The sequence below is a fragment of the Nematolebias whitei genome, chromosome 1, assembly GCF_014905685.2.
Source record: "Nematolebias whitei isolate Nwh7 chromosome 1, NemWhi1, whole genome shotgun sequence".
NCBI classification, from domain to species: domain Eukaryota; kingdom Metazoa; phylum Chordata; class Actinopteri; order Cyprinodontiformes; family Rivulidae; genus Nematolebias; species Nematolebias whitei.
In genome coordinates this window covers 28880786-28908716 of record NC_056498.1, presented here as the reverse complement: position 1 = coordinate 28908716, position 27931 = coordinate 28880786, and the positions used below count along the sequence as shown (strand labels likewise).

At 40.0% G+C, this 27931-nt stretch overlaps 2 protein-coding genes across 5 annotated transcripts in view; both read right to left on the bottom strand.

Moving 5' to 3' along the window:
* gps2 (G protein pathway suppressor 2) overlaps nucleotides 1–27931 on the bottom strand; it is an 831114-nt gene that overhangs the window by 466796 nt on the left and 336387 nt on the right. The gene's annotated exons all lie outside the window — the stretch shown is intronic.
* Nucleotides 362–27881, bottom strand: LOC119409229 (hepatocyte growth factor activator). Its single transcript, XM_037676077.1, has 14 exons — nucleotides 27831–27881; nucleotides 27700–27748; nucleotides 27451–27544; nucleotides 18361–18422; nucleotides 18124–18267; nucleotides 15231–15362; nucleotides 12295–12405; nucleotides 11847–12021; nucleotides 10187–10284; nucleotides 5747–6011; nucleotides 2839–2978; nucleotides 2603–2743; nucleotides 2354–2496; nucleotides 362–535 (listed from the first exon to the last, which is right to left on the bottom strand). The coding sequence occupies exons 1-14, from the start codon at nucleotides 27879–27881 to the stop codon at nucleotides 362–364; spliced, it is 1779 nt and encodes a 592-aa protein (XP_037532005.1).

The following is a 27931-nucleotide window of genomic DNA, read 5'->3' as shown; positions in this document are numbered from 1 at the left end:
GATAAATGATTTGAAACACCGGGAGTGTTTCCAAGTGTTGCAAAAATACTTATTTTGAAAAGACTAAGCTTGTATCTGAGTAAATCCACATTTATGAATCCATCTTCAGATGAAAACTGTAAACATTTAATTGAATGTTCCTGGGGAAAAAAAACAACAACAACACTTTTTAATTTGATGTTTCATCAGCACCTTTTATTGGTCTTACAGACACAGAGTTTTGTCAAGTCACAGAAGGTTTCTTCAGTCAGAAAGCAGTTCACATAAACAAACAACTTATAAATATCAAATATATATATATATTTTATATTACTTTTACATTTTTTTCAAATACTATATCTAAGGTTGAAGTCATTTGTGTTCATAAAGTTCGGGGTTTGCGTTTAATGACTGAATTGATCCAGTCGATATAATTCACCACTTTGGTGTAAACGCCGGGCCTCCCCGGTCGCCCGCAGCCCTCTCCCCAGCTGATGATCCCGTACAAGAAGCTGACGTCACCTGTCGCACAAGCCAGCGGACCCCCGGAGTCCCCCTGAGGAAGAACACATAGTTTACTCACAAACATACACAATCCCTCCTGCGAGTTCTGGGTCTTCCCCAGAGCCTCTTTCCATTGCAACATGCCTGGAAAACCTCCAACAAACCAGTCTAGGAGGCATCCTAATCAGATATCTGAACCACCTCAACTGACTCCTTTCTATGTGAAGCCTCTACTCCGAGCCCCCCCCCAGATGACGGAGCTCCTCACCCTCTCTAACTCGGTCACTTGTACAGAAATTGAACTACAATTTGTTAGGTATTTGTTGGTAGTAGCTGAGAGTCATTCACAACATGTACTTTGAGTGCTGCGTGCTGCACATCTTTGCTTAAAACTTGAGCATTACCTCTTAGATTCAACACTGTATGTCTGTTAGCAAAATATCTCATGAACCACTGAATGGATTTTAATTAAACTTTCAGGAAATATTTACTGAATGTATGTCTAAAACTGATGTTAAACAAGAGGAATGGCTGCTACAGCTAACAAAACACAAAATTACCGTAATTTCCGGAATATAAGCTGCTACTTTTTTCACACGCTTTGAACCCTGGGGCTTATACAATGCTGATGCTAATTTATGGATTTTATTTATTTATTGACGGGCTAACAAGCTTCATGCTGCCAAAACATTTAGCCTCGTCACACCCGGGCGCTCACATAGCTGCCCAGTACACGTCTCTCTTGGAGCTGGGTCTTCATAACTCAATGAGACTACCTGTTTATTACCGAACAGGTCACAGTGGACCAAAGAAACATGGTTTCATCAGTATCAGCAGTAATCTAGGCCTGTCACGATAATAAATTTTGCTGGGCGATTAATTGTCTCAGAAATTATTTCGATAAACGATAATATCGTTTGAAATTTGACATTAATTAGTAATTATTGTCAAATATAAGAAATGTTTGTTCATTTTTTTTGTGTTTAGTACCTTTTTTGACCACTGGATGGCAGTATAAGACTGTCTGAACCAAAGGATGGATAGTGAGGGAGCGAACAGCGTGTCTCTTTAAGAGAAATGGGAGAGAGGCCCCTTGACGTGACATGGGCGTCTCTCTTTCCTTTTTTTCCGGTTCTCATAATGGCAGACACTCGGTGTGGTTTGAGCACTTATAGCATAGCATTTTCACACAAAGCTTTAAAAAAAAAAAAACAATAAACAAGCTCTAAGTTTTTTTTGCAGAGAAAAACAACTTTTTACATAAAGACACGGGTTTCAACCGTGAATTTTGGAGCTTCGACAAGACGGAGGATTTTTCCCGAGGTCGGCCTGTTAGCTTAGCTTGTAGCTTAGCTTCTCAGCTTAGCTGCTTTTAACGATCCAAAAACGTGATTTTGGACGGTTAAAATGGATTTTAGAGAGAAAAGAGAAAGGGAGGGGTCAGTGAAGAGCACCGGAGTTGAGCTTTTTATCATCCAGTGTCTCCAGTAGAAAGAGAGAGACACGAAGAATCGATAACGCCAATAAATGAAAATGAGGTCGATCATTTTCATTTATCATGCGATTAATTGATTTATTGTTGATCGCGACAGGCCTACAGTAATCTACACAAAAAATGTCTATACCTCAGTGAGTTTTACAGATACTGAGCTAAAAATGAACGTGGCAGCATCTGCAAGTCATTTGTTCTGTAAACTTCGAGTGCAACATCCTGTGACACCACCATCATCAACGAATGTCACACCTTTAATTTTCTAGCAATTCTAAAAAAAAAAAATTAAATTAAGGTTCTGTTTAAATATGGACACCGACACCTCTTAGGCAGAGTTAATATTAATATTACTCATCTGCCTCCAAAATGCTTCCCTACCTGACATGCGTCCACACATCCGCTGAGCCCGGCGCAGATCATGTCGGTGGTGACGTGGTGGCCGTACACTCTTGGGTCCCGACAGATGTCGTCAGAAATCAGTCTCACGCCGGCCTCCTGCAGCGTGGAGTAACTACTCGCCTCTGTAACATAAACCATAACTTGTTTCTTTAAAAGAAGAGAAAATGGACGTCTTCATGTTTTCCTGTTGAGCATTTTCCTAACGAACACAACGTGGGGACGACTCACTCTCGTGCACGCGTCCCCAGCCGCTGATGGTGCAGCAGTAGCCGGGAGGAAAGGTTGTGTTTTTGTCTGGGAGGCAGATGGGCCTGATGAACGGGGTTTTCCTCACGCAGCGTCCGTCCTGCTTCTTCAGTTTGATCAGAACTGCCACAAACGAAAAGTCATAAAATGGGAAAACAAGCTTTGAGGTAAGTGCTAGACTTTAAGACTCGCTGAGATGCGTGCGATTGCGTATTTACCGATGTCATGTAACGTTGGATTGAACACGATAAACTGTTTTGGGAAGATGTAGTTCTCCACTGCGAAGGTCTGGGTGTTGGGGCCGGTAACATTAAAGTGGTGCTGGCCAAGAACCACACGGATCTGAGACTTCAGGGGGCTGTGGGAAGACATTACACTCACAGTACTTTTCATGTCCAAGTAAATGTTTGTCCTTCTGGTGCTTTCAGTCCAGAAACAAGTTATTGCAACTACTGGTTGAAGAGAATCTAAAGTACACACACTTTATGCATTAATTATTACAGCTTATTGGGGGCTGAGATGGGGTAGAGGTAGGGCAGTCGACTGGGGACCAGAAATTTGCAGTTCGACTCCCAGACATTCCCACAGATCGTGGTGTCTCTGTGCAAGACACCCAATCCCTAATTGCGCCCCGGGTGCTTACATAGCTGCCCACTGCTCCACCTGGGTGTATCTCACATGTGATGGGTTAAATCAAAGAACTAATTTCTCCATTGTATGGAAACATACATTGATGACAATCTCAGATGTCCCTTCCCTTATCCGAGGTCGTGTCGTAGAGTGCGCAGGTACAAAACGAAGCCATAGACTGTAAACGTATATCATACTAGACCAAGCCTTCTTTCATTGTTGGGAACTGAAGCCAGCAGGACCAGGTTAATGGAAGCTGCAGTGTTGTAATTTTGGAACCAGAGTCTGAGCATTAGGGTTGTGGGGCTTTAAGCTCCGCCTACTCCCTCACATGCAGCCATGGTGTCACATGACCTTTCTTCTAAGCATGAAATAACTACTTACAGCCAAACTTGTTTGAAAATTTGTTTGTTGAACATGTGGCAACAAGGTTAAGAGATTACGGAAGAGCCAATACCTTAAAACATTCAGGTATTTTTTATGGTGAGCACTGAAGTTAGGACTTCCTCAACCAGTCGGTAAGGCTGAGCCCAGATAGCCTACAGAAGAAGCCTATTTTACTTATTTCAGAAACTTGTTTCTGGGATCTTGTTCTTCTGGTGAGGGCTGAAACATACAGGTAGATGTACCATGTCAGATTGAAGCAATGCCTTTGTCACTGAAGACAAAGCTCTACTTCAGTCATCTCCCGCTCCATCCTACCATCACTCGTGAACAAGATTTCCAGACCGCTCCAAGCAGACTTGCTTCAAAGCCTGAAGGACCATTCCACAGTTAACCAGAGTCTCAGACTTAAAAGGACCTGACTCTCATCTTGGCTGCAAACGTTGCCAGTACACGCTGTAGATAGTTGAAGACACCAACAGAACCACTTCATCTACAAAAACCATAGATGAGATCCTGAGGTTCCCAAACCAGACATCTATGACTTCAACTCAAGATCCTGTCCATAAACACCATAACCAGGATCAAAAACCAGAGGGCAGCCCTGACAGAGTCCAACACCCAAAAGGAAATGAGCTCAACTTTGTGTCAAGAACGCAGACCTCAAATCTTTAACCCTCCTGCTGTCGTTGGCTTAAAATGGCCCCTGAATGGAGTCAAAGTCTAAAAAAAAACGTCTAACTATCTTTTATTCTTTAACTATAGTTTGAAAACTAAACAAAATGTGTCTAATAGAATTAGAAAGTTCTCTGAGAGAGTTTTGTCTTTCAGAAGTATCAAAGTTCATGCTCAAGTTAAGTCAGGTCCTCTGGACAATTTCTTTGTGTTGAAACATTTCGTCCTTCATCCAAAGGACTTCATCAGTCCGAGGAGCCACAACAAACTAAGTCCCATAAGTCTTTTTTTTTTTTTATCTGGATTATTGAGGATGAACTTTGATGTTTTGAACCACTTTGGCTATGGCTGCTTCAGAGGAGTCGACGGGGGAGAGGGTGGACTCATGTGAGTGTGCTACCTTTGGGACTGAGTTTGTTGTGGCTCCTCAGACTGATGAAGTCTTTTGTATGAAAGTCGAAACACTTCAACACACACAAAAAAAAAATGTCCAGAGTTCCTGATTTAACTTTGTTGGGTCTTTACGAAGTAGTTCTAAAGGATAAAAATGTATTTCAGCTTTTATTAGGAACTGAAAACGCTTATACGTTTTCACATTTTGTCCAGAAATAACCCATTCTACAGTAGTTTGAGTAGGCCTGTCACGATAAACAATAAATCAATTAATCGCATGATGAATGAAAATTATCGACCTCATTTTCATTTATCAGCTTTATCGTTTCTTCGTGTCTCTTTCTTTCTACTGACGACACGGCTCAACTCCAGTGGTCTTCACTGTTCCCTTTCTCCTTAAAATCCATTTTAACTGTCCAAAATTGTGGTTTTGGCTCATTAAAAGCAGCTAAATTGAGGAGCTAAGCTACGAGCTAAGCTAACAGGGCGATTGCAGGAATAACCTCCGTCTTGTTGAAGCTCCGAAATTCACAGTTGAAACCCATGCCTTCGTGTAAAACGTTTTTCTCTGCAAAATTAAACTGAGAACTTGTTTACTGGTTTTTTATTAAAAGCTTTGTGTGAAAAATGCTATGCTAAAGAGCTCAAATCACCGAGCATATATATATATATATATATATATATATTTTTTTTTTTTCCAAATCACCAAGCATACGCCATATCACCATGTCATGTCAAGGGCCCTTCCTCCCATTTTTCTTAAAGAGACACGCTGCTCAGCTATCCATCTTTGGTTCAAACAGTCTTATACTGCCATCAGGTGGTCAAAAAAGGTACTACACTCCAAACACATCAACGTTTCTTCTAAAATTTGACAATTAATTATTGTTAAATTTCAAACAATATTATCGTTTATCGCAATAATTTCTGAGAGAATTAATCGCCCGGCAAAATTTGTTATCATGACAGGCCTAAGTTTGAGTCAGAAATATTCAGCCACAAGGATTTCCCAGTAACATTTTGAAAACACTGTGCATTGCGTACTTGCGGAAGAAGCAGTGTGCTGCAGTGACGATCCAGCAGGAGGAGATCAGGCTGCCGGCGCAGAAATCCGACTGTCCGATGTAAATGGCTGCCATCCACGGATGGGTACCTGGCAGGGCTGAGGTTCCACCAAATATCCGCCCCCTTGCAACCGCGAGCCTCTTCTTGTGCTTCGTCCCACACACGGGATTGCTAGTCAGCTTGGAAGCGTTTGTTTTTTTGCCATTGGGAAGGACGTTGAACAGAATAATCCTTTGAGAAGACGCTGTAAAAGTTCAAACAGAAATAAAATTCACACTTGAAGTTCTTAGTGTTGCTTTTTTTTAAATGATGAACACTTCAACCATTTGACGAGTTAGGTGAGAACTTCCTTGGGGCATCCTTAATTTCCCTAAAGAACGTTTTGAAGGACCAAACAAGTGGCTCTTCTTGATGCAAATCTTGTGCTGGGGAGGCCACAGCAGATGGGACAAGCTTGAGAATTTGGTGCGCATGCACGGCTTCATGACAGCCTTACCAGATCCCACTCGACTGCACCCAACATGACATGCTGACTCAGGGTGAGTCATACCTTATTCCCCTCGTAATTCTTCAAGCCCACGTTCAACAAAAGCTCTTGAACTAAACCAATGGACTTAACCTGACTCAACTTCTGAGAGCAACGTGACTCAGCACAGATTACTTCCATTCCCTATCTTTTTAAATCACAAATACTTTTTTACTCAAACCAGAGTGCCACTGATAATATATCAAGGCTGAAATATAGTCAAAATACTAAGTGCCACATGCAAGTTTTTATAATCTGAAACGACCAAATGAGTGCTGGAGACTTTAAATTTAAGTCTCAACATAAAGATGGGGTATGTCCCCCGTCACTGAAGGATTTAAATAGTGAATATTTGTAGGTTTTGAGATGAGTGTTTTTCTGGACTGGAATTGAATGCAAGTAAACCTAAATGTTTTTGGTGCAAGACGTTCAAATGTGTAGGAGTGACACTGTGTAGAACAGAGGTAGTTTTTTTCATTGTCTGAGGTGGTGCAGAGTGACAGATCCTGTTGAGATAGTTCTTTTTATCCACCACCAGGCGCAACGACAGAGCCAGGGGGTGGCCAAGACCACTATACATTAATTTTCAGCCACCCCAGTTTGGCAGTGAGTGGCCATCTTGGATTTTGAAGTGACAACCCCATTTTTGAAAGGGACATCTCTTATGCCTAGGTGCTTCCAAAAAAGAAGTTGGCTTGTTGCTTATTTTTCAAAGTTATCCAGCTCACAAGGTTTACATATATATGGTGGCTGCCATGTTGGATTTTGGACATGGCAACCCAGTTTTCAATAGGAAACTTTCTTACACGAGATGATGTCACACACCAAAATGGAAGTACCTCGCTTATTGAACAAGTTATCGTGCTCACAACATGGATGGAGTGTTTCCAATTCCCACTTTTCACTCCACGATGTGGAACAATAAGCAGTGCAGGAAGATTAAAAAGTTCCAGTTAGACGTTAAGCACACAGACTGAATGGTGGAAATGAAATAAAGGTGTTAAAACTGTACTGCAGGATGAATGTATCAGATACAACAGAGCAGGTACAGTTGGCAGTACGGGAACACTGCTGATCCCATGTCAGTACCATGAGGCACTCCCTCAGGCCTGGAAATAAGAATCGATTCAGCTCTACGTCAACTCATCCCACTGTTGTTCTAACTGGGTTGCACTGATAAGAACTGGGTGGGAGTTGATGTCCAAGCTGACCCCACACAATTTTGTAAAGGATCAGGGGAACTCACTGAATACTGGAGGACCTCAGCACAATGTGAGCAGTCCAAAGGTGCAGGTCCTGTGTGAGGACAGATATCGTCTTGTTTAAAGACTTTATTTTGTGACCAGCGTTGGCAAAATGAGTCACAATGAGGATTTTTTTTAAAAAACATCCCCTCTGTTGTTTTCAAATTCCCCAACTCAAAAGCTTCAAAATGATGCGTATTTTGTTGAAATTTGGTGATTTATCACTCGGCCTAGCTACAAGCTAGTTTTGTTTACAAGCGTGCCGGTTTGAAAACTGTTTTTATTGGCCTGGAGTGATGTCATCGAGCGGTCCAGCTGTATGTTTAACAAGAGTACTGCATACGGCACATTATACGCCTGTCGATAAATTATTATACAGCAACATATAGCAATGGCCAGGACAAGAAAAGATCTTATCTGACATTTGACCTTGATTTGTGACCTTGACCTGGAAGCAGAGGGACGAAAAGATTATGCAACACGCCATCTAGTGGTAGAAATTTGTATCAAGTTTCGTTAAAATATCTTGAGTGGATCAGAAATCACCAATTTCAAATGAAAGTACAAGAAATAGAATAAAACACATTCTGAAGACATATCTGTTGGAATATTTGATCAAAGGCTAGCTTAGGAAGATATTTTGTTACCGAGATCACTAGCTGCTGTCTTCACTGACTCATATTTACGCAAATCTCAATTGTGACAAAAATCAAAATGTTCCTGTTTTCTGCTGCGTGTGATCAGTCTGACTCATTTTCCAGCATGGATCACATATTCATTCATTCATTCATTCATGCATTCATTCATTCATTCGTCCTCATCTGCTCACACAGACTCATGTCTGTTGTTTGGCACGTTGTTTTGTACTGTAAGTGCTTAGTGTAGTCTTAGTTTTGTCTATTTCTTAGTTCATATTTTAGATCTTACCAGTGTTTTTCTTTACAATTTGTGTGTTTTGTTGGATGTAACTGGGACCCTGTGTACATAGTTTCGTTCCACCTCATGTACCACATGTGATTGACAACAAAGACACCTTGACCTTGATATTGCCTAGCTTCAGTGGTGGGCACAGCTAATCAAAAAGTTAGCTGACTAAAAACCTAGCTTTGCTAACTGAGGAAGTCTCTCGGATGAGAGACGAAACGTTTCTACATTTTTTTGTTGTTTTGCTTTGTTTTGTTTTTTTGAATGTCCAGAGGACCAGATTTAACTTTTTTAGACTAGCTTTGCTAACACTAAACTGCTAAACAGATATTAAAAAATTATTGGAAGCTAACGCTAAAGCGCTAACTTTTAGCATAAACTGCTGTCGCTGACACTGTGAGACTGTCTGTAATGTGAACACAAGTCAAAACGGTTCATAAACCACAGGTAAAGTATCCGTGTCCCGCTCAGAGGTGAGCTTTCAGGAATTAATCCGGTCCATCGGAACCAAAGAGGCGGAGCAGAACTCTGCTGAAGCTGAGTGATGCATTCAGTGTGTGTCGGACGTCTCCCTTGTGTTATTTAATATAATGAACTAACTCACTTTGGTGATGTTCTTTGTGGTGAACTACTCTTTTATTAATAGTAAATATGTGTGAAATGTGTGAGAAAGTCACGTCCCAGAAACAGTGTGAGTTTTGCAAAGCATGCTGGGTAGGAATTATGTGTGCAATGTTTTTGACTGTTTACAATGATTCTGAGTGTGAAAATGTTTTATACATGTTATTTTCCTCTTCTGTTTGGCATTTATGTTAAAGTCTCAGTTATTGGCTGTAAACTGACACCATGAGTCAGAGACTTTTTGCAGTAGATTGGGGGGGGGGGGGGGGGGGGGGCGGGGCAGCACTGAGAGGTTGGTGACATCACTGAGAGGTGTTTAGCTTTGCTTAACTTTGCATAGCATAGTATTGCTTTAAGCAAATCACCGTTCTCCTGTACAGTGCGGAGAACTGTCTTTATAAAAAACAGCGAACTTGAATTTACCAGATTTAACTTTAGAATAGAATAGAATTCAACTTTATTGTCATTGCACATGTCACAGGTACAAAGCAACGAAATGCAGTTTGCATCTATCCAGAAGTGCTTAGCAAGAAAAATAAATTGGTAGATATATATATAGTACAATATACAGTAAGTTGCTTTGAATATGCTATAGGTATACATATATACAGGTTGTGAGTGTACAGACTATGAACAGGTTATAATATGAAGGGGTATAAACAGCTATATATAAAAATATATATATATATATATATATATATATATATAGAGAGAGAGGAGCTAATTCCGCTAAAGGTCTTCAAAGTTAGTGAAAACACTAATTCCTCTACATGGAAAGTTAGCTCTGTATTAAGCAGATTGGCAGAACTGTGCCCACCACTGCCTAGTTTTATATCGAAACTGCACTTTATAAAAACATGGATTTTACTCATTTAGATTGATCGTTATTTTTCACCCTCTTTAAATTATTTTCAAATTTACATAAAATTTATGCTCATTTACTTCGTTTGTTTCACATAAAAGTCATTTTTGGTTGTCTTATAGCTTTTGTGTACCTTTATGGATTATTTATTTTTTGGTTGTCTTTGAGGTCACTCTAGTTCTTTCTTTTCTTTTACATTCTTTTTGGAATTCAAACTCCCGTCCTGAGCTGCAGTTACTCACACACGGGCATCACACAGGAGGGGACGTCACAGTACTCCCAGGAGATGGCGCTGTCAGATACAGTGTAGCACCACGGCCTCTTGTCCCCATCTGGGTTTCTGCACACACACAAACACACAGCGGCGTGCGTGTGTGAACGCACAGCACCATGGACTGCACCTCTCAACATCCCACAAGGAAGACACAGGCCAGATGTTGTGTTTATAAAACATTCACACTATTAAAATCCTATTTTCTGCTGTATGTCTTTTGGCAAAATACTCATTCTGCATTTTTTTCTGCTATTTCAACAATTCAAACATCAAAACGTTCGGCTCGTTCAGGACATTCTTGCTGTGACTTTTGGTATTTGTGCAAGTTTTACTTTTTGAAATATTTAGCTTTTTCAGCCATGTTTGTTCTCACTGAAGATGAATGGAGCTCCACATCCTTTCGGCTGTTAAAAACCTTTTACAGCACATTTCAGCTTCTTTTTGCTAATGTTAGCTTTTCATGCTCCTTTCAGCAAAATTAAACATTGTCAACTACCGTTTTGGTATTTTTGCTGCTAATTTTGCCTTTTTGTGCTTATTTCTCACAATTTCAACTTTGTAAGTTCCTTTCGGCCTCTTTGTACTAATCTAAGATTTTTTAAAAACTTTTTAGCTACTTTTTAAGCCAATTTCAGCTTTTATTCTGCTCATTTTAGTTAATTTTTTGCCTATTTTATTAAATTTTTTATTTATTTAGCCTCGCTCTGCCTATTTCAGCTTGATCTACTAATTTCTTATACGTCCGCTTTTTATATTTTAGCTTTATCAGCTACTATTTTCTAATGTCAGCTTTTGATTTTTCAGCTACCATTTTTAAATCAGATTTCAGCTTTTTCTGCTCATTTTATTTATTGTTTTTGTGATTATTTCAGATTTTTTTTTTTTTTAGCTTATTCTGTTCATTTCTGCTACATTCCTGCTGTATTCAGCTTAAAAATATATATTTTTTTACACATTTCTGCTGATTTTCTTCTTCTTTCCATTTTTATTTTCCTATTTTCAGCAAATGTCAGCTGTTTAAATTCAACTCACATTAAAAGTTAAGCGATTAAACCTTTTCAGCTGGTTTCAGCTTCTTCAGCAGCTTTCAGCAAAAATCCTTCAGCAATAAACTTTCACACTAAATTTTCTCCAGCAATCATTCTAGTTGATCTTTTGTTGGTTAATTTTCTCCTTTTTGGATTTGTGCTCCTCTCATCTACATCAAGGTTTTACTGATTAGTAAAGTTTTAATGATTTATTTGATGGTTAGTGTTTTTGCTACAGAAACGACTTTCTGTGGGTGTACATGTATGGATGCTGGGTAGTCATGGCAACAAGACCAATGGATGTGTCTGAGACAGGAGCTGTTTTCACCAGATGCTTCTTTAATGTTCATGGTTGGTTTAATGCGTCTTGGAGCCTGTGCGTGGACGCTGTCTGAAGCTTCATCCACATGAGACACAATGAGCTCAAGGTATAAACAAGATGGATTCTGGATCCTTAGATTTTATAGGAAAAGTACAAGTCTGACTTTCCTGATAAGCCCGTTGGTTTTGTAGCAACCACCGCAGTTTTTATTATCATTATTTTTTGTTTGCGATAACGGCTCTTTAGCAGGATGTTTTTGCTCACACACATGCACACACCTGCAGAAAGCATGCTCCCCCAGCCCGTTGACGGCCGATGGGACCACTGTGCGCACATGGAGCTCGTCAAAGAGCAGATCGGAGCTCCAGGGCAGACACCGGGCGCCGGACACTGTGGTGCCCACCACTCCTCTGTAACCCGTGCCCCTGCCGGTGTAGCACTCTGTCTCTGGCTCTGCACACACACAAACCACGGGCAGGCGCACACAAAACCATCACAACAAACCAAGATTAATGCTTGCACAAAATTCTGTCAAGCAAAAGTCCAGGTGTTCTGAAGTGACAAGAGGTAAATCACATCACAGCTACTCTAGACACGAGGACACCGCAGCCATTTTAAGACGATGTAAATCATTTAGTTTTATTACTTTCAGACTGAAACAGCTTTTAGTCTTCAGACTAATGTGGAAGCAGGTTATGTAGATGTGACACGTTGGTGTTAACTTACGAAGGCTACATCGAGGGCCACCGTAGCCGTTTCTGCAGTGACACACTTCCTGTCCGGTGGCAGTGATCAGCCGACACGTTCCAAGATTCTGACAGGGATTTCTGCGACATGCTGGACATGCAAACACAAATAGTTCCATATTTCAAAAATATAGTTGGTAAATAATTTTACATTCAGTTTTGCAAATGGTTGATCGGTTTATGAGCTCAACTTGAAGACAACATCTGGGTTGTTGTTTTTTGTAATTTGCCCTGTTTAGAAACTGAATGGTATAAAGCAGGTCTTTTTTGTGATATAATACATCCAGATAATTCAGTTTCTCCATAGAAGCTTGGATTATTTCAGCAAAATCATGTCAAACAACCACGTTCTGTAGTTTTAAAACAAGTAAAATTCGAACACCTACTGAAAACATTTGGTGTACAGCAGTCCCTCGCTACTTCGCGGACTTCCTTTTTCGTGGTTTTTCAATAAGATTGGACATGACACACAATTGGCTGATTGATGGATGAGCTGCACGAGTGGCATAGATTTTTTTATTTTAAATAAATTATTTTAAATTATTTAGCAGCCCACAGGTGCAGGGAGAAGCTCCCTCCTGCAGCGTGTCATAATCTCTGCTCTCTGCCACCTGCCAGTAGAGCTGTCATTTCTAACCCGGGCCCAAAGCCCAGCACAAAGTTGGGTCGGGTCGGTGTTGGGCTTTTGATTGCATCAGCGGATCAGCTACAATCCAATTATATGGGACCCGAAAGTCCCAGGTTCGATCCCTGGTCACTGCATACCTTGTGGTGTCTCTGGGCAGAACACCTTATCACCAAAATGCCCCCCGGGTGCTTTCAATAGCTGCCCACTGCACCACCTGGTGGTGTATTGGTTAAATGCAGAGACCGATTTTGCCTTTGTATGGAAACATACAGTGATGACAATGTGAGGACATTATTATTATATGGCAACATGGCTTGCCATACACAGCCACACACAGCCATTTCACCGAGAGCTGACCAGCCTTGAAAGAGGTCAAATAAAGTTCAGTTAAGCTTCAGATGGGACTACCGGTCTGGTACTGCCAGGAAGCGATCCCTCGCCCAAATGGACGTTCAGCTGCTGCATTCAGTGGACGTGTGCGGCCGATGACCCAAACAGGAGAGATCCCAAAGCAGACATGTCAGAGCAGGGTCCGTGTCTGAATAATGCAGAATGCAGGCAGAAGCAGGGATTCAATGCGCTTTGATGGCCATGAAAGGACAAACACCCCATCAGCTCTGATCTTCTCCTCCTTTTATTCAGCCGCACGCGACCGCTGACCGTTAATAACTATTTAAGCAGTCAAAGCTTAATTAAAAATGTTGAGGGGGTTTCGGGTTCGGACCTGTAATTACGGTTAATTCGTCGGGTCGGGTTCGGAAATGATGGCTACAAGCTGGGGCCAGGTCGAATCGGACTTTTTGGGCCCGAATGCAACTCTACCTGCCAGCGATTGCAGCGGAGAAGTGGGCGTGGCAGAGAGCAGCAGGTGGCAGAGAGCGGAGATCATGACATGCTGTGCTCTTTTAGAGCAGAGTTCATAAACATTACTTAGAATATTGCAAGAAGGGTTTAAAACGCCTTAACATATACTAAAATAAACTACTACTCATTACTACTGCTACTACTTGCGGAGGGAGGGGCTGGGAATGGAACCCCCGCAATAAATAAGGGACTATATTATGAAACAAATCATAATGAGATTGAATTGGTAAAAATAATATCAAGCAGGAAAAAAAATCACAGCATTGGCCTCTTTAGTTGTGAACGATTTGACGAAATGCTATGGCAAACAATGTTCCAACTATGTTTTTTAACATGCTGCTTGAATAAAATAGAAAAGTCTTGAGTCACCCTGTTTTTCTTAATATTGTGCTCTAGAAGTCAGACTTTCTATCATTTTTACAGTGGTCTTGTTTGATCAGGCTTTCAAAAAGTTGATTTGGTCTTTAGCTGCTTTTTACTCATTTGTAGTTCTGTACTTGAGAATTTCAATAGTTTTTTTTGTTTGTTTGTTGCTTTTATTGATAAGTCTTCTACTCTGACCTAAATATCATTCAGTCGTAAAAAGGTTCCTAAACTCAGGGTAGTGTTGTGTTTCAGGCATAGCATAGCAAAGAACACATTTTTTTAATTATTTTTAGCTATAAAATTGCTTAAATTTGCTAGCAAAGCAGCCATGGCCAAAGCGGTTCCAAATCAAGGCCATGGCTGCCTCAGATGAGGGCGCACTCCAGAAACCATCTTATCACCATCAAACTGGTTGGTCCACTGTGAGTGTGCTGCTTATGGGACTGAGTTTGTTGTGACTCCTCGGACTGATGAAGTCCTTTGGATGAAGGACGAAATGTTTCAACAAAAAAAAGAAACCGTCCAGAGGACCTGACTTAACTTTGTTGGATTTTTTTCCCCCCTTGCTTATTATTGAGCATGAACTTTGATGTATCACTGGATACTTCTTCTCTATGTCAGAAAATGTCTTGGACATCCCTCCATTGAGTTAAAAACACAGCAAAGGCCCACAGGGTGTGTCTTCTACTGTGTCCCACCACTCCTGAGTCACAGTGAGTCATACGATATGGCTTTTATTCAAAGGTGGGGTAACTACTGGAACTATGAAGCCACGATCAAAGAAAGGGTAGGGCTGGGTCTTTCACATCTTTGGCCGTTACAGGAACAAAAAGTAATTTCTTCAAGCAAGAAGAGAAAACCTGACACTCAGGTTGTTTTTCTACATTTTCAGGTTCAGGTTGGCTAAAAGCTCCTCGTGGCTAGGTGTTCGTAAAATGTCAGTTCAAACGATCACCGCCGGGTCGCCGCAACCTTTTATGCTAGGTTTCACTCATCACGCCGACAAAAGCAGGCAGAAACAGGACACGGTTGATGCGCGGCAACAAAACACAGCTTACTTGTGTAGCGGACTCTTTGGCACTCGCTTCCCCCCGCCACACATGTGCACTGTTCCACGTTCCGAAGATGAATTCGCCCCCAAGTCTCGCCGACGTCATAATAGTGCAGGTGAAGGGGTTCGTAGCACTTCTCTGGAAGGCGACAGGTTGAAATGTGAGAGGAGATTCAAGAGCTCAGTGGAGTTAGTGCATGCTCTTGTTTTGATTTTAACCTATAAAAAATTAAACTCAGCTTCTGTTGAATCATTACTTTTTTTTTAGCTTGTTTGGAAGTCAAGGCATAAAGGAAAAAAATATGTAATTTTAATGATACCCATATTCATAATGTTAACAGAATATATCATCCAAAGCGAAAACTCAAATAAATAATCTCTCATTGAACGACCTCAGTTTGGAGAACTTTAGTTTATTGACAAGCTGACTGCTGCTCTGAGCCAAGACCAAAGTGGACGTCTGTTGTCCTAAAACAGGGGTGTCCAAACTTTTTCATATGCTGGCTAAAATCGTCTAAATGAAAGAACCTGCAAGCCACAAAGATTTGAATAAAAAAAGAAAAAGCATTAATTGTTTTCTTTGATTTTTGTATCTCAACAACGTGAACAATGTTTTTGGAGAAAGGACAATTTTGGTTGAGAAAGATTTTTAACTTGGCGACACGGTGGTGCAGTTGGTAGAGATGTTGTCTCTCAGCGAGAAAGCCACTGGTTCAAATCCCAATCAGGGGGCCTTTCAGGGTGGAGTTCGCATGTTCTCTCCGTGCATGTGTGGGTTTTTTCTGGTACTTCGGTTTCCTCCACAGACCTAAAACATGCATGTTAGGCTGATTAGTAACTCTAAATTGTCCCTAGGTGTGAGTGAGAAAGTGAACGGTTGTTTGTCCCTATGTGTCCCTGTGATGGACTGGAGACCTGTCCAGGGTGTCCCCCGCCTCTCGCACAGTGACTGCTGGACATGTGACTGCTGGACATGGGCAACAGTGACTCCCACGACTCGAAATGGTAAACCCATTAGGCCTGTCACGATAACAAATTTTGCTGGGCGATTAATCATCTAAAAAATTATTGCGATAAACGATAATATTGTTTGAAATTTGACAATAATTAGTAATTGTCAAATTTAAGAAGAAATGTTGGGCAATTTTTGTGTGTAGTACCTGTTTTGACCACCGGATGGCAGTATAAGACTGTTTGAACTGAAGGATGGACAGTGAGGGAGTGAGCAGCGTGTCTCTTTAAGAGAAATGGGAGGGAGGCCCCTTGACATGACATGGGCTGTCTCTCGTTCCTGTTTTTCAGTTCTCAAAATGGCGGACGCTCAGTGTGGTTGGAGCTCTTTAGCATAGCATCTGTCACATAAAGCTTAAAAAAAAATCAGTAAACAAGTTCTCAGCTTCTTTTTGCAGAGAAAAACAACTTTTTACACGAAGGCATGGGTTTCAACCGTGAATTTTGGAGCTCCACAAGACGGAGGTTTTTTCCCCCAGATCGGCCTGTTAGCTTAGCTTCTCAGCTTAGCTGCTTTTAATGATCCAAAAATGTGATTTTGGACGGTTAAAATGGATTTTCAAGAGAAAGGGAGGGGACAGTGAAGAGCACCGGAGTTGAGCTTTTTGTCATCCAGTGTTTTCAGTAGAAAGAGAGAGACACGAAGAAACGATAAAGCCGATAAATGAAAATGAGGTTAATAATTTTCATTTTTCTTATGATTACTTGATTTAAAAACCCTCGTAAACATGAACGTTGTTGAAAAAACAAACATCCAATTCCTTTGATTTGTTGAGTCTTTTGTTTCCCTTGTTTTATAGTGCTTAAAAATACATTTTAGTCTACAGTTAGAAACAAAAGTGAAAAATGAGTCCAATTTATCTCTATCCATGTATAAAACTTGGGTAAATATAACGTGTTTGATTTAATCACGAATAGAAATAAATTGGATCAAATCCAACACTTATTATATTTACCAAAGTTTTATGAATTTATCCACAAGTCTACATTTTGGTAAAAGTCAGTTAAGATTTGTGGTGCTTTGTATCATGAAATTGGATAAAATAAAATAAACAAAATAATTCAATAATAGCTAACGGTTACTGTATCTAACATTGCACCATATGAGAAAAACAGTCTCATCTGATTTTATCAGTTAAACCATTCTTAAACTGCCATCACGGGCCGCACAAAATTACTCCAATGTCCACAAATGGCCCGCAGACCTCACTTTGGACAGCCCTGTCCTAAAACTAGTCCAGTCTCAAACTTTTCAGAGGCTCGTGTAAGTGTACTTTAGTGTTTATAATAATGTTTGCGTGAAATGTAGTGAATTTTTTTTAGAAAGCTTTGTTCTTGGTCCTGTTCGCTCGTCAGTCTGCCCCCGAAATAAATTGTTTCTCCAAACGAAGGTCGTTAAGAGTTATTCACTACAGGTAAGATGTTGACTGATCATAACCTTTCCACAGAATCCTAAAGCAACAGATTGTGAACTATTGCTCTAACGTGAACGCAGTTTTTATATAAATAGTTTTCAAACATGGATAAGGTGGCCTGTTATTGGCCCAAATTTCCGATTTCATCAGCAAAAAAAAGTGTGTGTGTGTGTGTGTGGGGGGGGGGGGGGGTATTTCAGTTAATCTACAATATCAACACAGATCATGTGTTAATTTGAACTAACACATTATAACATAAAAGAGCAACCTTATGAGTCCACTGCGGATTTTCAAAACATTTTACAAGAAAACCTGCATCATCTTGAATGCGACGATAGCTTGTTGCCATGATCGTTACCATGTTTTGTTTGTTGCTGGCATATGACTGGTTCCCTGTTGCTCAAATGGCAACACAAACATATCTAAAACATCTAGAGCTCAATTAATTATAACATACTAATAATAATAACCTACTTTGCTTGCATAATCTTCCAGAGAATCCCTCTGGACAGGAACACGTAAACGAGCCAGTATGTGGGATCGGTGTACAGATGCCGCCATGCCAACATGGAGTCACCAGGCACGGATCAGGAACGTCATGGGATCTGTTAATAAAACCTGAAATGCATCAAAAAAGGAATAAAGACAACGAGGAGAGGGAATTGCATTTTTATTGGGATGGACTTTGTGTCATCAGTGTTGTAAACTAACCATCAGAGGGAATGCAGTAGCCCAGCTGCTTGTCCCGGTCATAGTTATGCGTGAGGGAGCACCTACGGGAACACACGAAGATTATAGTCACTGCACTGAATCAACATTAGACTTAAGGCGATGTCATAAAACAGTTTGGTGAACCAGTTCATCGTTTTGCTGCCTCTGGCCATTCATAAATCACTGTACCATAGAGATGTGAGCTTTCAGAAACGGTGTGAGCGTCGAAAAACCTAAAGAGGCGTGGAGCAAAACTCAGCTGGGTTGACGTGAAGCACAACGCATTAAATGTGTGACGAATATCCCCCTCATATTGCTTTCAAAATGGGACAAACCAGTTCAGTTCAGAGAATCTTTTGAGTGATGAACTACATTTTTAAAATTAATCCAAAGTTACTGTACTGTTACATCATCAATCTTCCCCCGTAATACATTTTTGTTGTAGTTTAATCCCACAGCCAGGTGGGCGCACAGACAGGACGTCACCACTTCAACACATTTTTGAGCACCTGTTTACATGTCAACCATTTCGCCTCTGTTACTACCTCACTTTGTGGCGCAGAGGAGCATCGGGGGTGGGTGGACCTTGACCCCCCCTCTCGCTGCCATGGTCCATTCAAAAGTCACACCAAGGATGTTTTGGTCAAATCCTAAAAATAGCTTCTGACGTCACATCACAAGATCTCACATGTTAGTACTCAGAGCATGCGTTAGGTATGACTCTCAGATACTACCACACATAGATTTGGCTCAATATCTGTAAAAAGAAATTGAGTTACAGTTAAAGATGTGTTTGGTAATGCCATGAATTGTCATTCGAGTCCGAAAGTTAATCACAATAAAGAGCTAATCATAAAAAGGTTCATCAAAAATCTTTGTTTTGACGAGTAATGTTGGTTTAAAGCTGAAAGATTCGGCTTTTAGTGATTTGTTTGTTTAAAAGGGTTGTCTGAAATAATTTTCATCCTTATTAACAACATTATTATTAACAACGTTATTATTAACAACGTTATTCAAGATTGCACAGTTCTGTTTACATAGTCTTTGTAAAATACAATGTAAACTTTGTGGTTTGATTTACCTTTTATTTTGTTGGTGTGTTTATTTTGTTAGAAGTTATAGTTGTAAAGCATAGTAACTGGGAAATAATACTTCAGAAGTACAGTAGGCCCTCATTTATTGAGGGGGTCACGTTCCAGACACCCCCACGATAGGTGAAAAGCCGCTAAGTAGGAACGTTATATTTATTTTAGTATTTATATATTAAAAATGTTTTAGTATCTATATTAAAATAAGGATAAATTTAAATTTGTAGGCCTATTTTATGACTGTCTATTGTTATCGTTATCCACTGTTGTCAACACACTTTGTTCAGAAATCAGGTCTCTCTTGTAAATGAGTCCTCAAGGCTCAACGGGATTAAACTGTCTAAATAAAGGTTGAATGAATATTTTAAGGCGTTATAAACACTTCCCACACTCTTGCAATGTTCTTAATGTTCTAAACTCTCTAAACCAGGGGTGACCACAATTTTTCTGCATGCGAGCTACTTTGAAAAGTACCAATTCCAAGTAATCTACCTACTATAAAAATACAAAACATATACTTATTTATAAACACATTAAGTGTGCTTTATTTGTTTTACGTTCTTGTTTTTAGTATTTTATCATGTTTTATATGGCACCTTGATTTATTGTTTTATAAGACTACTTTTATTTTAATACTCATTTTACAGTAGTTTATTGTTGTCTGTACTTTGTCTAAAACAGATCAGTTGTAAATGAGTCCTCGTGAGTGACTCAATTCATTCATTCAACCTTTATTTATACAGACTAACCTGGATAAATAAAGCTTGAATGAATGACGTTCAAAGTTTGCTTTTTTTTTTAAAGTGACTATTTTTACAGTCTGCGTACAAAATAATAAATAAAACACAGCAATAACTTGTATTCTTCATACCAAGGAACTGAAAACAACAGTAACAACTTCCTGTTTGAAAAATAACTTGAGAACAAACGTGACAGCAGCTGGCTTTTAACTGTAACCATATTTGTTGATACCTGGAGAGCTTTGATCCAAGATAATACAAAGTATTTCTGGTTTGTTTTTAACGTCTCGGAACAATGAGTCAGCTGCCTCTTTTACCGTCTCTCCGTCTTGAAAGTACTTCTTGTGCTTAACAATTAATTATTAAGTGACTCACTCGGAATGATGTTTTGGTAGCTACCTTCACTTTTGTGGTCAGCTGTAGGAAAAAAAGATTGCTGTCCGGATAACGGGGATTTTAGTTCACCTTTTTCTTTCTCAGCTAGCTTTTTGGAAGGAATTCAGTGTCGTAATTTTTATGAATAGCCCGAAAATGCTGCTCCGGTACACTTGCAGATGAGGCAAATGCACTTCGAATATGACGATGTGAAAAAAAAAAAAAAACATCCTCCCATTCCGTATGGAAAGGGTAGGTTTTCACTTCTTTCTTGGTCCAGCTCCTCAACTCATTTTACACACTTTAGCCCTATTCGCATGGGATTAGTTTTACCTAGGGACCACATGCAATTTGTAATAATTACAGAGATTGTCTGTGTTGTTAATCCCGTGCGAATCGTCCATGTCAGTAATTTGTATGGTAAAAATTCCCCCGCAAATTACCTACTATATTTTGCTGAACTCCGAGGTCCTATGGTAATATTAATCCAATGCGAATAGGCATCTCTGTGATTTGGACAGAAATGTGCGGGATCCGATACGTAACTAGGCGTTTTTTGTTTCCTGGGCACATTTTTGTTTGCTTTTGGCAATGGAGGCTGCATTGGAGTGCATAAATAACCTTTTGTGTCCCGGACCAGCAAAAGCCTATCGACCCATAACGGTCACCAAAAAAAAGGAGCAAAATCATATGCCAACGGTGGCTCACATCATGCACTGCTCTGTGTGGTAAGGATAATTTTCTTCTGTTTGTAGACTAATTTACAGCTGGCTAGCGCTGGCAAAAACACAGCACTGAGCTGTGGCCGTAGCCTGAACGTATCGTGACTAACGTAATGTCATTTTTGCGCAATGAGCAGCATATTAACATCATATCCGGCAGATGTACGTAAATTTCAGCTAAATCTCAGGCTTTGGTTATCCCATGATCAGACGTTGGTGATTGATTTATTTATTACATGTGGTCCCTAGGTAAAACTAATCCCATGCGAATAGGGCTTTTCTTGAGTTTAGTTTAAAATAAATAAACTGGAGGCTATTAGTAGGCAACATGTTTGTTTTTAGTGTGGTTATGTGTGTGTGTTGACATATGCGCTAGAAAAGGTCTGGTCTCAGATTGGCTGCCCTGTATGTCAATCATGGGTGCGGTTTTTAGCGCATTCGTGGTGACCTATGTGACAGAAAAGGTCCGGTCTCAGATTGGCTAACCTGTATGTCAATCAAGTGACAAATTAAACAATGAGGATGATCGATAGGTTGACGTTTATTGAAAAAATTTAAATGAAAAGAAAATAAAAGTCTGACATTTATATTGCCATTATTTCCATCTACTCAAATTGCCTTTGCGATCGACAGGTAGATAGCAATTGACCGGTAGATCGCGATCGGCGTATTAGGTACCCCTGCTCTAAACACTCTAAAACAGCACAACGAAAGAGAGCAGACAGACTGATGCTACGGTTACTGAGCCAATCAGCACTCGGGATACAGAGCACAATGCTCTGGTTAGCCGCCTTCCATCAATCAGCCAATCCTGTACATTGAAAACCCGTGAAACACTGAGTCCGCGAAAGTCGAACCGCAAAGTACCGAGGGACTACTCTACCCTCTTTTTGTTCTCTATTGTTTGTTAAATCCTAACTGGCTACAATAAATCACTTTTCATTTTTTAAATCTGGTTTTTATGTTACCTGCCCTTTTCCTGGCTGAGTTGGGTCGTAACATTAATGTTTTTAGCAAACACCTTACACGAAACATAGCGCTCAAAATATGTGTTGGGGCAGTAGTGTAGTCTACTCGATACGAGGGTATACAGAGAATACCCACTAGAAAAGCTTGAGAATTTCAGTATACCCACTTAAAAGTGTCCAATGATACATGACATATCATTAGGCATGCGTCATTGATACGTTAAATGGCAATTAAACGTTTCCGTAGCTAAATGTCTGTATGTAGCGCTTGTTTATTACATTCACTTATCGAGCAAATTATTGTATAATTAATACTTCTGTACTTACTACTTAATACTTGAACATGTTTTGCTTTGATACTGTTTTATAAATTATGTTTTTAATACAAAGCCAACTGTTGTACAAGTTTGTTGTTCATTTATTCAAATATAAGCATCAGAGAAATTTGGAAATGTCCAATTTGCTTAAAAAACAAAATAAATTGACAATTACTCTGTACTAACCGGTGTACTTTGATTTCTAAGCATAGTATACCCACTACAAAAATGTAGACTACACCACTGGTTTGGGGATCATCTTAGCTGCAACACCAAATTTCAGGTCAGCATCTTTAAAAGTGATTGAGCTGTGGCCATTATTGTGTTTTCTAAGGTCAGTTATCTGTGGCGGCCATCTTGAATTGGGTTGACTCCAAAAGTTGATCAGTTGTAGATGTATGGTAAATTTCCAGAGAAAATTTGTCCATGATAAACAACTCTTTTTTTTTTTTTATTAGTTTCTACACATTTCAACATTTCGCAGGTTTTAGTTTTGGAAAAAAAAAAAACTTTGCACGGAAACTTAATCAGCCTAAAGATCAGTTTCCACCAATTGTTTTTGTGTTTTCTCCACCTAAAGCAAGCCAGTGTTATCCTGTAAAAACATCTACAAGTAAAAGTAATATAAAGTTGATGACTGCATTTCTGCAGGAACTCTGTCAATCATCCACTGGTTTCTTCAACATACCTCTGCGCCGCTCTGTGAATTTACAACCCAGAGAGCTGCTTTATCTTTGAGCTCATCGCAAAGACACGTGGGGTCGGATTGCAGGAACGTTACACGTGGGTGGGTGTGAGACGTTGGGACATACTCCGTGGAAGTGCAGAAAAGCTGCTCCAACTTGTTCCCATCCACCCTTCCTGTCTCAGCTCGGAGTGCTGACGACTGGAAAGCCCTTCAGCAAAACATACGCTGCTTTTACCCCAAAAAGGTCAACGTTGCTGGGTTACGATCTGAAGCAAACACGAAAACGCTTCGCCGTGGTTTTATTGCAGCAGCTGGTCATGTACCCTCAAGATAAACTGGGAGAAACCCAAAATGTTGCATCAATTTCAAGCTGTTCACAGAGTTTGGGAGAAAATGTCTAAAATCTAATAACACTGCGCTTTAACGCAGTTCTTTGGGATAACGCTGTTTTTAAAAAAATATCACCTTTTAACCTAAAACCGAGAGCTTCAGCTTAAGGCGTTGAGAAATGTGGAGTGGTGGAAGATTTGGTCGCACCGTTAAAATAATTTTTGCTTTCTCGTGCGCGTCACCCTCAGAGTGTGTGTTGCGAACGACTCTCAGCTACAGGTTCAAATTCAATTTCTGTACCTACAAAACTGACTGAGTTAGAGCCATTTTGGAGTTGGCTAATATGGATAGCTTGTAGCCGCCATCTTCTTCCAATAAGAAACGACTTTCTGAGTTTCACTAACATCCATCTGGTGGTTTATGAGGTATTGTGCTAACAGAGACATAGGGTTGACTCCAGTTAATGTTGAAGTTTTAGGCAGTGACTCATTCAGTTAGCAAGTTGAGTGTGTTGTGAAGAGGATAAAGAAAAACGGATGGATGCAACAAATGGACAGGAGTCCGCCTTGTGCCTTTCCGGTTTTTGCCTTAAACCTGGTCATAAGGTCAAAACTGTCTTTCTGTTCGCAAGACGAGCATGAACCAGCAGAGACATTTCAATGAAACTCTGAGAAAGCAATAACTGGACGTATGGATTGCAAACGACAAAACAAAAAGAATGGCTCAAACTGTGCCACTTTTAAGGACATCAAGTTAAAAACTTGGAGCGGTAGTAGTTGTGAGTTATCAACATAACATGAGATTGTGCATTGTCATCTGCAAAGTTTGATCAGAAACTGCTTCAACTGCCTCTCCTGCAATGAGACGATCCTGGATGAAGACTAATAACATTAGTACGCCCATGTCCCCCATCAATGAGGGATTTGAATAGTGAATATTTGTAGCTTTTTGTTGTTATTTTGTTGCCTGTTCACGGCAGCGCAGAGTAACGGATCCTGGCAAGTGGCAGGAGCAATTCTGTCCACTACCAGGCAAAATAGTAGAGCCAGAGGGTGGCCAATGGTGGCCAAGGCCCCAATCATTTGATGCATCTATACTTTAAAGCAATATAAAAACTAGAAAGTAGTTTCTAGTTTGCTATGTACTACTATTGTACTAGCATAGTTTCTGTAAATAATAGGGAGGCCAATTTATATATATATATATATATATATATATATATATATATATATATATATACCGTATTTTCCGGCGGATAAGTCACAGTTTTTTTGCACAGATTTGTCAGTCCTGCGACTTATATACATTTTTTTTCCTCCATCTTCATAACACAATTTTTGACTGACACTTTAAATTTTGACAAACTGCAACAGCGAGTCCTCCCGTGCGCGCTTGCTTCACTCAATTGGTGCAGACAAAGGAACGCTGGAGAGCTAGTGGCACCGGCTGCGATGGATGGATGGTGCCACGTCGCCCAGCTGAAATGAAGCTGTTTAGACCATCAAATAAACCCATAATAAATGTGACTTATACGCCAAAGCAACTCATATATGTTTTTTTCCTCTTCATGACGCTTTTTTTTACTGATGCGACTTGTACTCAGGAGCGACTTATACACCGGAAAATATGGTACATATGGTGGTGGCCATCTTGGATTTGGACTTGGCATAAAATTTTTGATAGGGATTTTTATTGGCCTAAATGTAGCCACACACTAAAGTGAAAGTCGGCATGTTGCTTATTTTTCTGTTATTCAGATCCCAAATATTACACATTTACATGTATGATGGCAGCCATCTTGGATTTAGACCTGGCAACCCAATTTACAAAAGGAACCTTTTTGTTTACGCCTAGATCAGTGGTTCCCAAACCGTGGTCCTTGAGGAACACTACCCTACATGCTTTAGTTGTTTCCCAGCTCCGACACAGCTGACTCAGTGATTTAAGTTCTTCCTCAAGTTCTGCAGAAGTCTGTTAATCACCCATTCATGTGTGTCAAAGCAGGGAAACAAGTAAAACATGCAGGATGGTGTTCCTCAAGGACCACAGTTGGGAACCACTAGCCTAGATGTAGCCACACACCAAAATGTAAGACGGTAATTGGAATGCGCGATATATACAGTACACGGTAGAAACGATAGAAATTTAGCCTACGATAGAGATCTGTCTTCTACCGGCTAACCACAGTAATGCTGTGTCTGATGTCAAATCAGAGTTGTCAGTTTAGTCGTTATTTTTTTGAGTTGAAAACTGTGCGTAAGTGGCGTTAAAGTCTTTTCTTCAAGAGCTAAGTAGCAAAGCTACAAGCTAACTACAGCTGGCTTGCCGTAGTGTTGCCGTATTCAGACGAATGCGCAAAATGCTGAGTTCCGTCGAAAGTTTTTTTTTTTCCTCGACAAAAGTTAAAGTAAGTGTTGGTCAGCTTTAGAGAAACCTGCTCTCTGATCTGTGAAAAGAACGATGTGTTTGATTTTACTGCGAGACCCTCTGGGCAAAGCCACAGTCATTTTGTGTCAGCTCTCCATTAAATCAGAAGGAGTCGCCCACTAGAGGTTTGGAGGGTGAAGTGTTTCAGTGTAAAATGCTGCTCTGTTGCTGTTCATTTATTAAGTGAAAATACTGGAAACTGTTAAGAGTTAACAAGACATTATTTTGTTTAAAACATGGCTAAAACTACATTTGATATCTTTTGCACTACAAGAAAGAAGCCTAATACTTGATTTGTTTATTATTTTAAAACTCTCTGGACCTAGTAGTGGAATTTTCTTAATTCAAAATAAATGAAGGCCAAAGGACACCCTGTGCTTTTTTCCATTCTTATTGCAAATTTTATACCAAAAACATATTGTGATATATATCGTTATCGCCACCCTTCACAACACATATCGTGATATGAATTTTATGCCATATCGCACATTCCTAGACAGTAACACTCCTTTTTTTTCCAAGTTATTGCGCTCACAACATTCACGGACAAAAAGACGGATGGACGGAGGGTATTTTCAATTCCTCCTTTTCGCTCCGCGACAGGGGACAAGAAGCAGTCGGGCGATATGCATTCCTTTAAGCCTTGAATTATTGAACCTTGAAACATGACAGTCTTGATGTTAGTAGGCCTGTCACAATAAACAATAAATCAATTAATCGCACGATAAATTAAAATTATCAACCTCATTTTCATTTATTGGCTTTATCGTTTTGTCGTGTCTCTTTCTTCTGAAGACACGATTCAACTCCGGTGCTCTTCACTGACCCCTCCCTTTCTCTTTTCTTTAATATCTGTTTTAACCGTCCAAAATCACGTTTTTGGATGGTTAAAAGCAGCTAAGCTGAGAAGCTAAGCTACGAGCTAAGCTAACAAGCCGACCTCGGGGAAAAAAAACCTCCGTCTTGTCAAAGCTCCAAAATTCACAGTTGAAACACGTGCCTTAGTGTAAAAAGTTGTCTTTCTCTGCAAAAAGAAGCTGAGAACTTGTTTAGTGTTTTTTTTTATTTTATTAAAAGCTTTGTGTGAAAAATGCTACGCTAAAGAGCTCAAACCACACCAAGCGTCCGCCATTTTGAGAACCAAAGAGAGACAGCCCATGTCATGTCAAGGGGCCTCCCTCCCATTTTTCTTAAAGAGACATGCTCTCTTATATTGCCATCCTGTGATCGAAAAAAGGTACTACATGCAAAACATGTTAACCAACATTTCTTCTTAAATTTGACGGTAATTACTAATTATTGTCAAATTTCGAACAATATTATGGTTTATCGCAATAATTTCTGAGACAATTAATTGCCCAGCAAAATGTGTTATCGTGACAGGATGTTAGTGAGCGTATCTGAAGAAGTGGACCCAGTTCTGGTCAGGACTCACCAGGGTTGTGAGGTCAGGACCGTGATGCAGTGATGATGGAGTCTTCCTCCCTGACGAAACGGGAACTTACACTCTTTACCAGAAGTGGTAAGAACTGGGAACAGAGACGTTATGGAATGACTTAAAAGCTTAAATCTGAAAAATACACAAAATGTTCACTTTTTACTTCCATACCAAACACCTATTTAATGTGTACACAGGGTGCTGCAATGGTTTCACTCAGTAATAAATCAATTCTGGAGTAAATACCTCTCTCCTCTGTGGAGACCACGGTGTCGTCTCCAGACACTAATGTGCGCTGAAATGTTAAAGGAAACATCTTGTTTTCAAAATGTTCTTCTAATAATTGTTTATTTTCGCAAGCAAACAAGAAAACGTACCGCTCCTCCGCTGAAGGCGGACAGCACAAACAGCAGCATGTGGTTTGTCATCTTGAAGTTTCCAGAAGTCCGTCCGCTTGTGTCTCGTTTGGACACAGGAG

Bases quoted from the DNA above. Each gene is read 5' to 3' on its own strand.
- LOC119409229 (XM_037676077.1), bottom strand. From the start codon at position 27,881: ATGACAAACCACATGCTGCTGTTTGTGCTGTCCGCCTTCAGCGGAGGA. The intron at 10,285-11,846 runs GTGTGTGCATGT...GTGTGTGTGCAG, and splicing joins GGGGAGCATGCTTTCTGCAG to AAACCCAGATGGGGACAAGA. The intron at 536-2,353 runs GTAGGGAAGCAT...GTTCTTCCTCAG, and splicing joins GATGTGTGGACGCATGTCAG to GGGGACTCCGGGGGTCCGCT.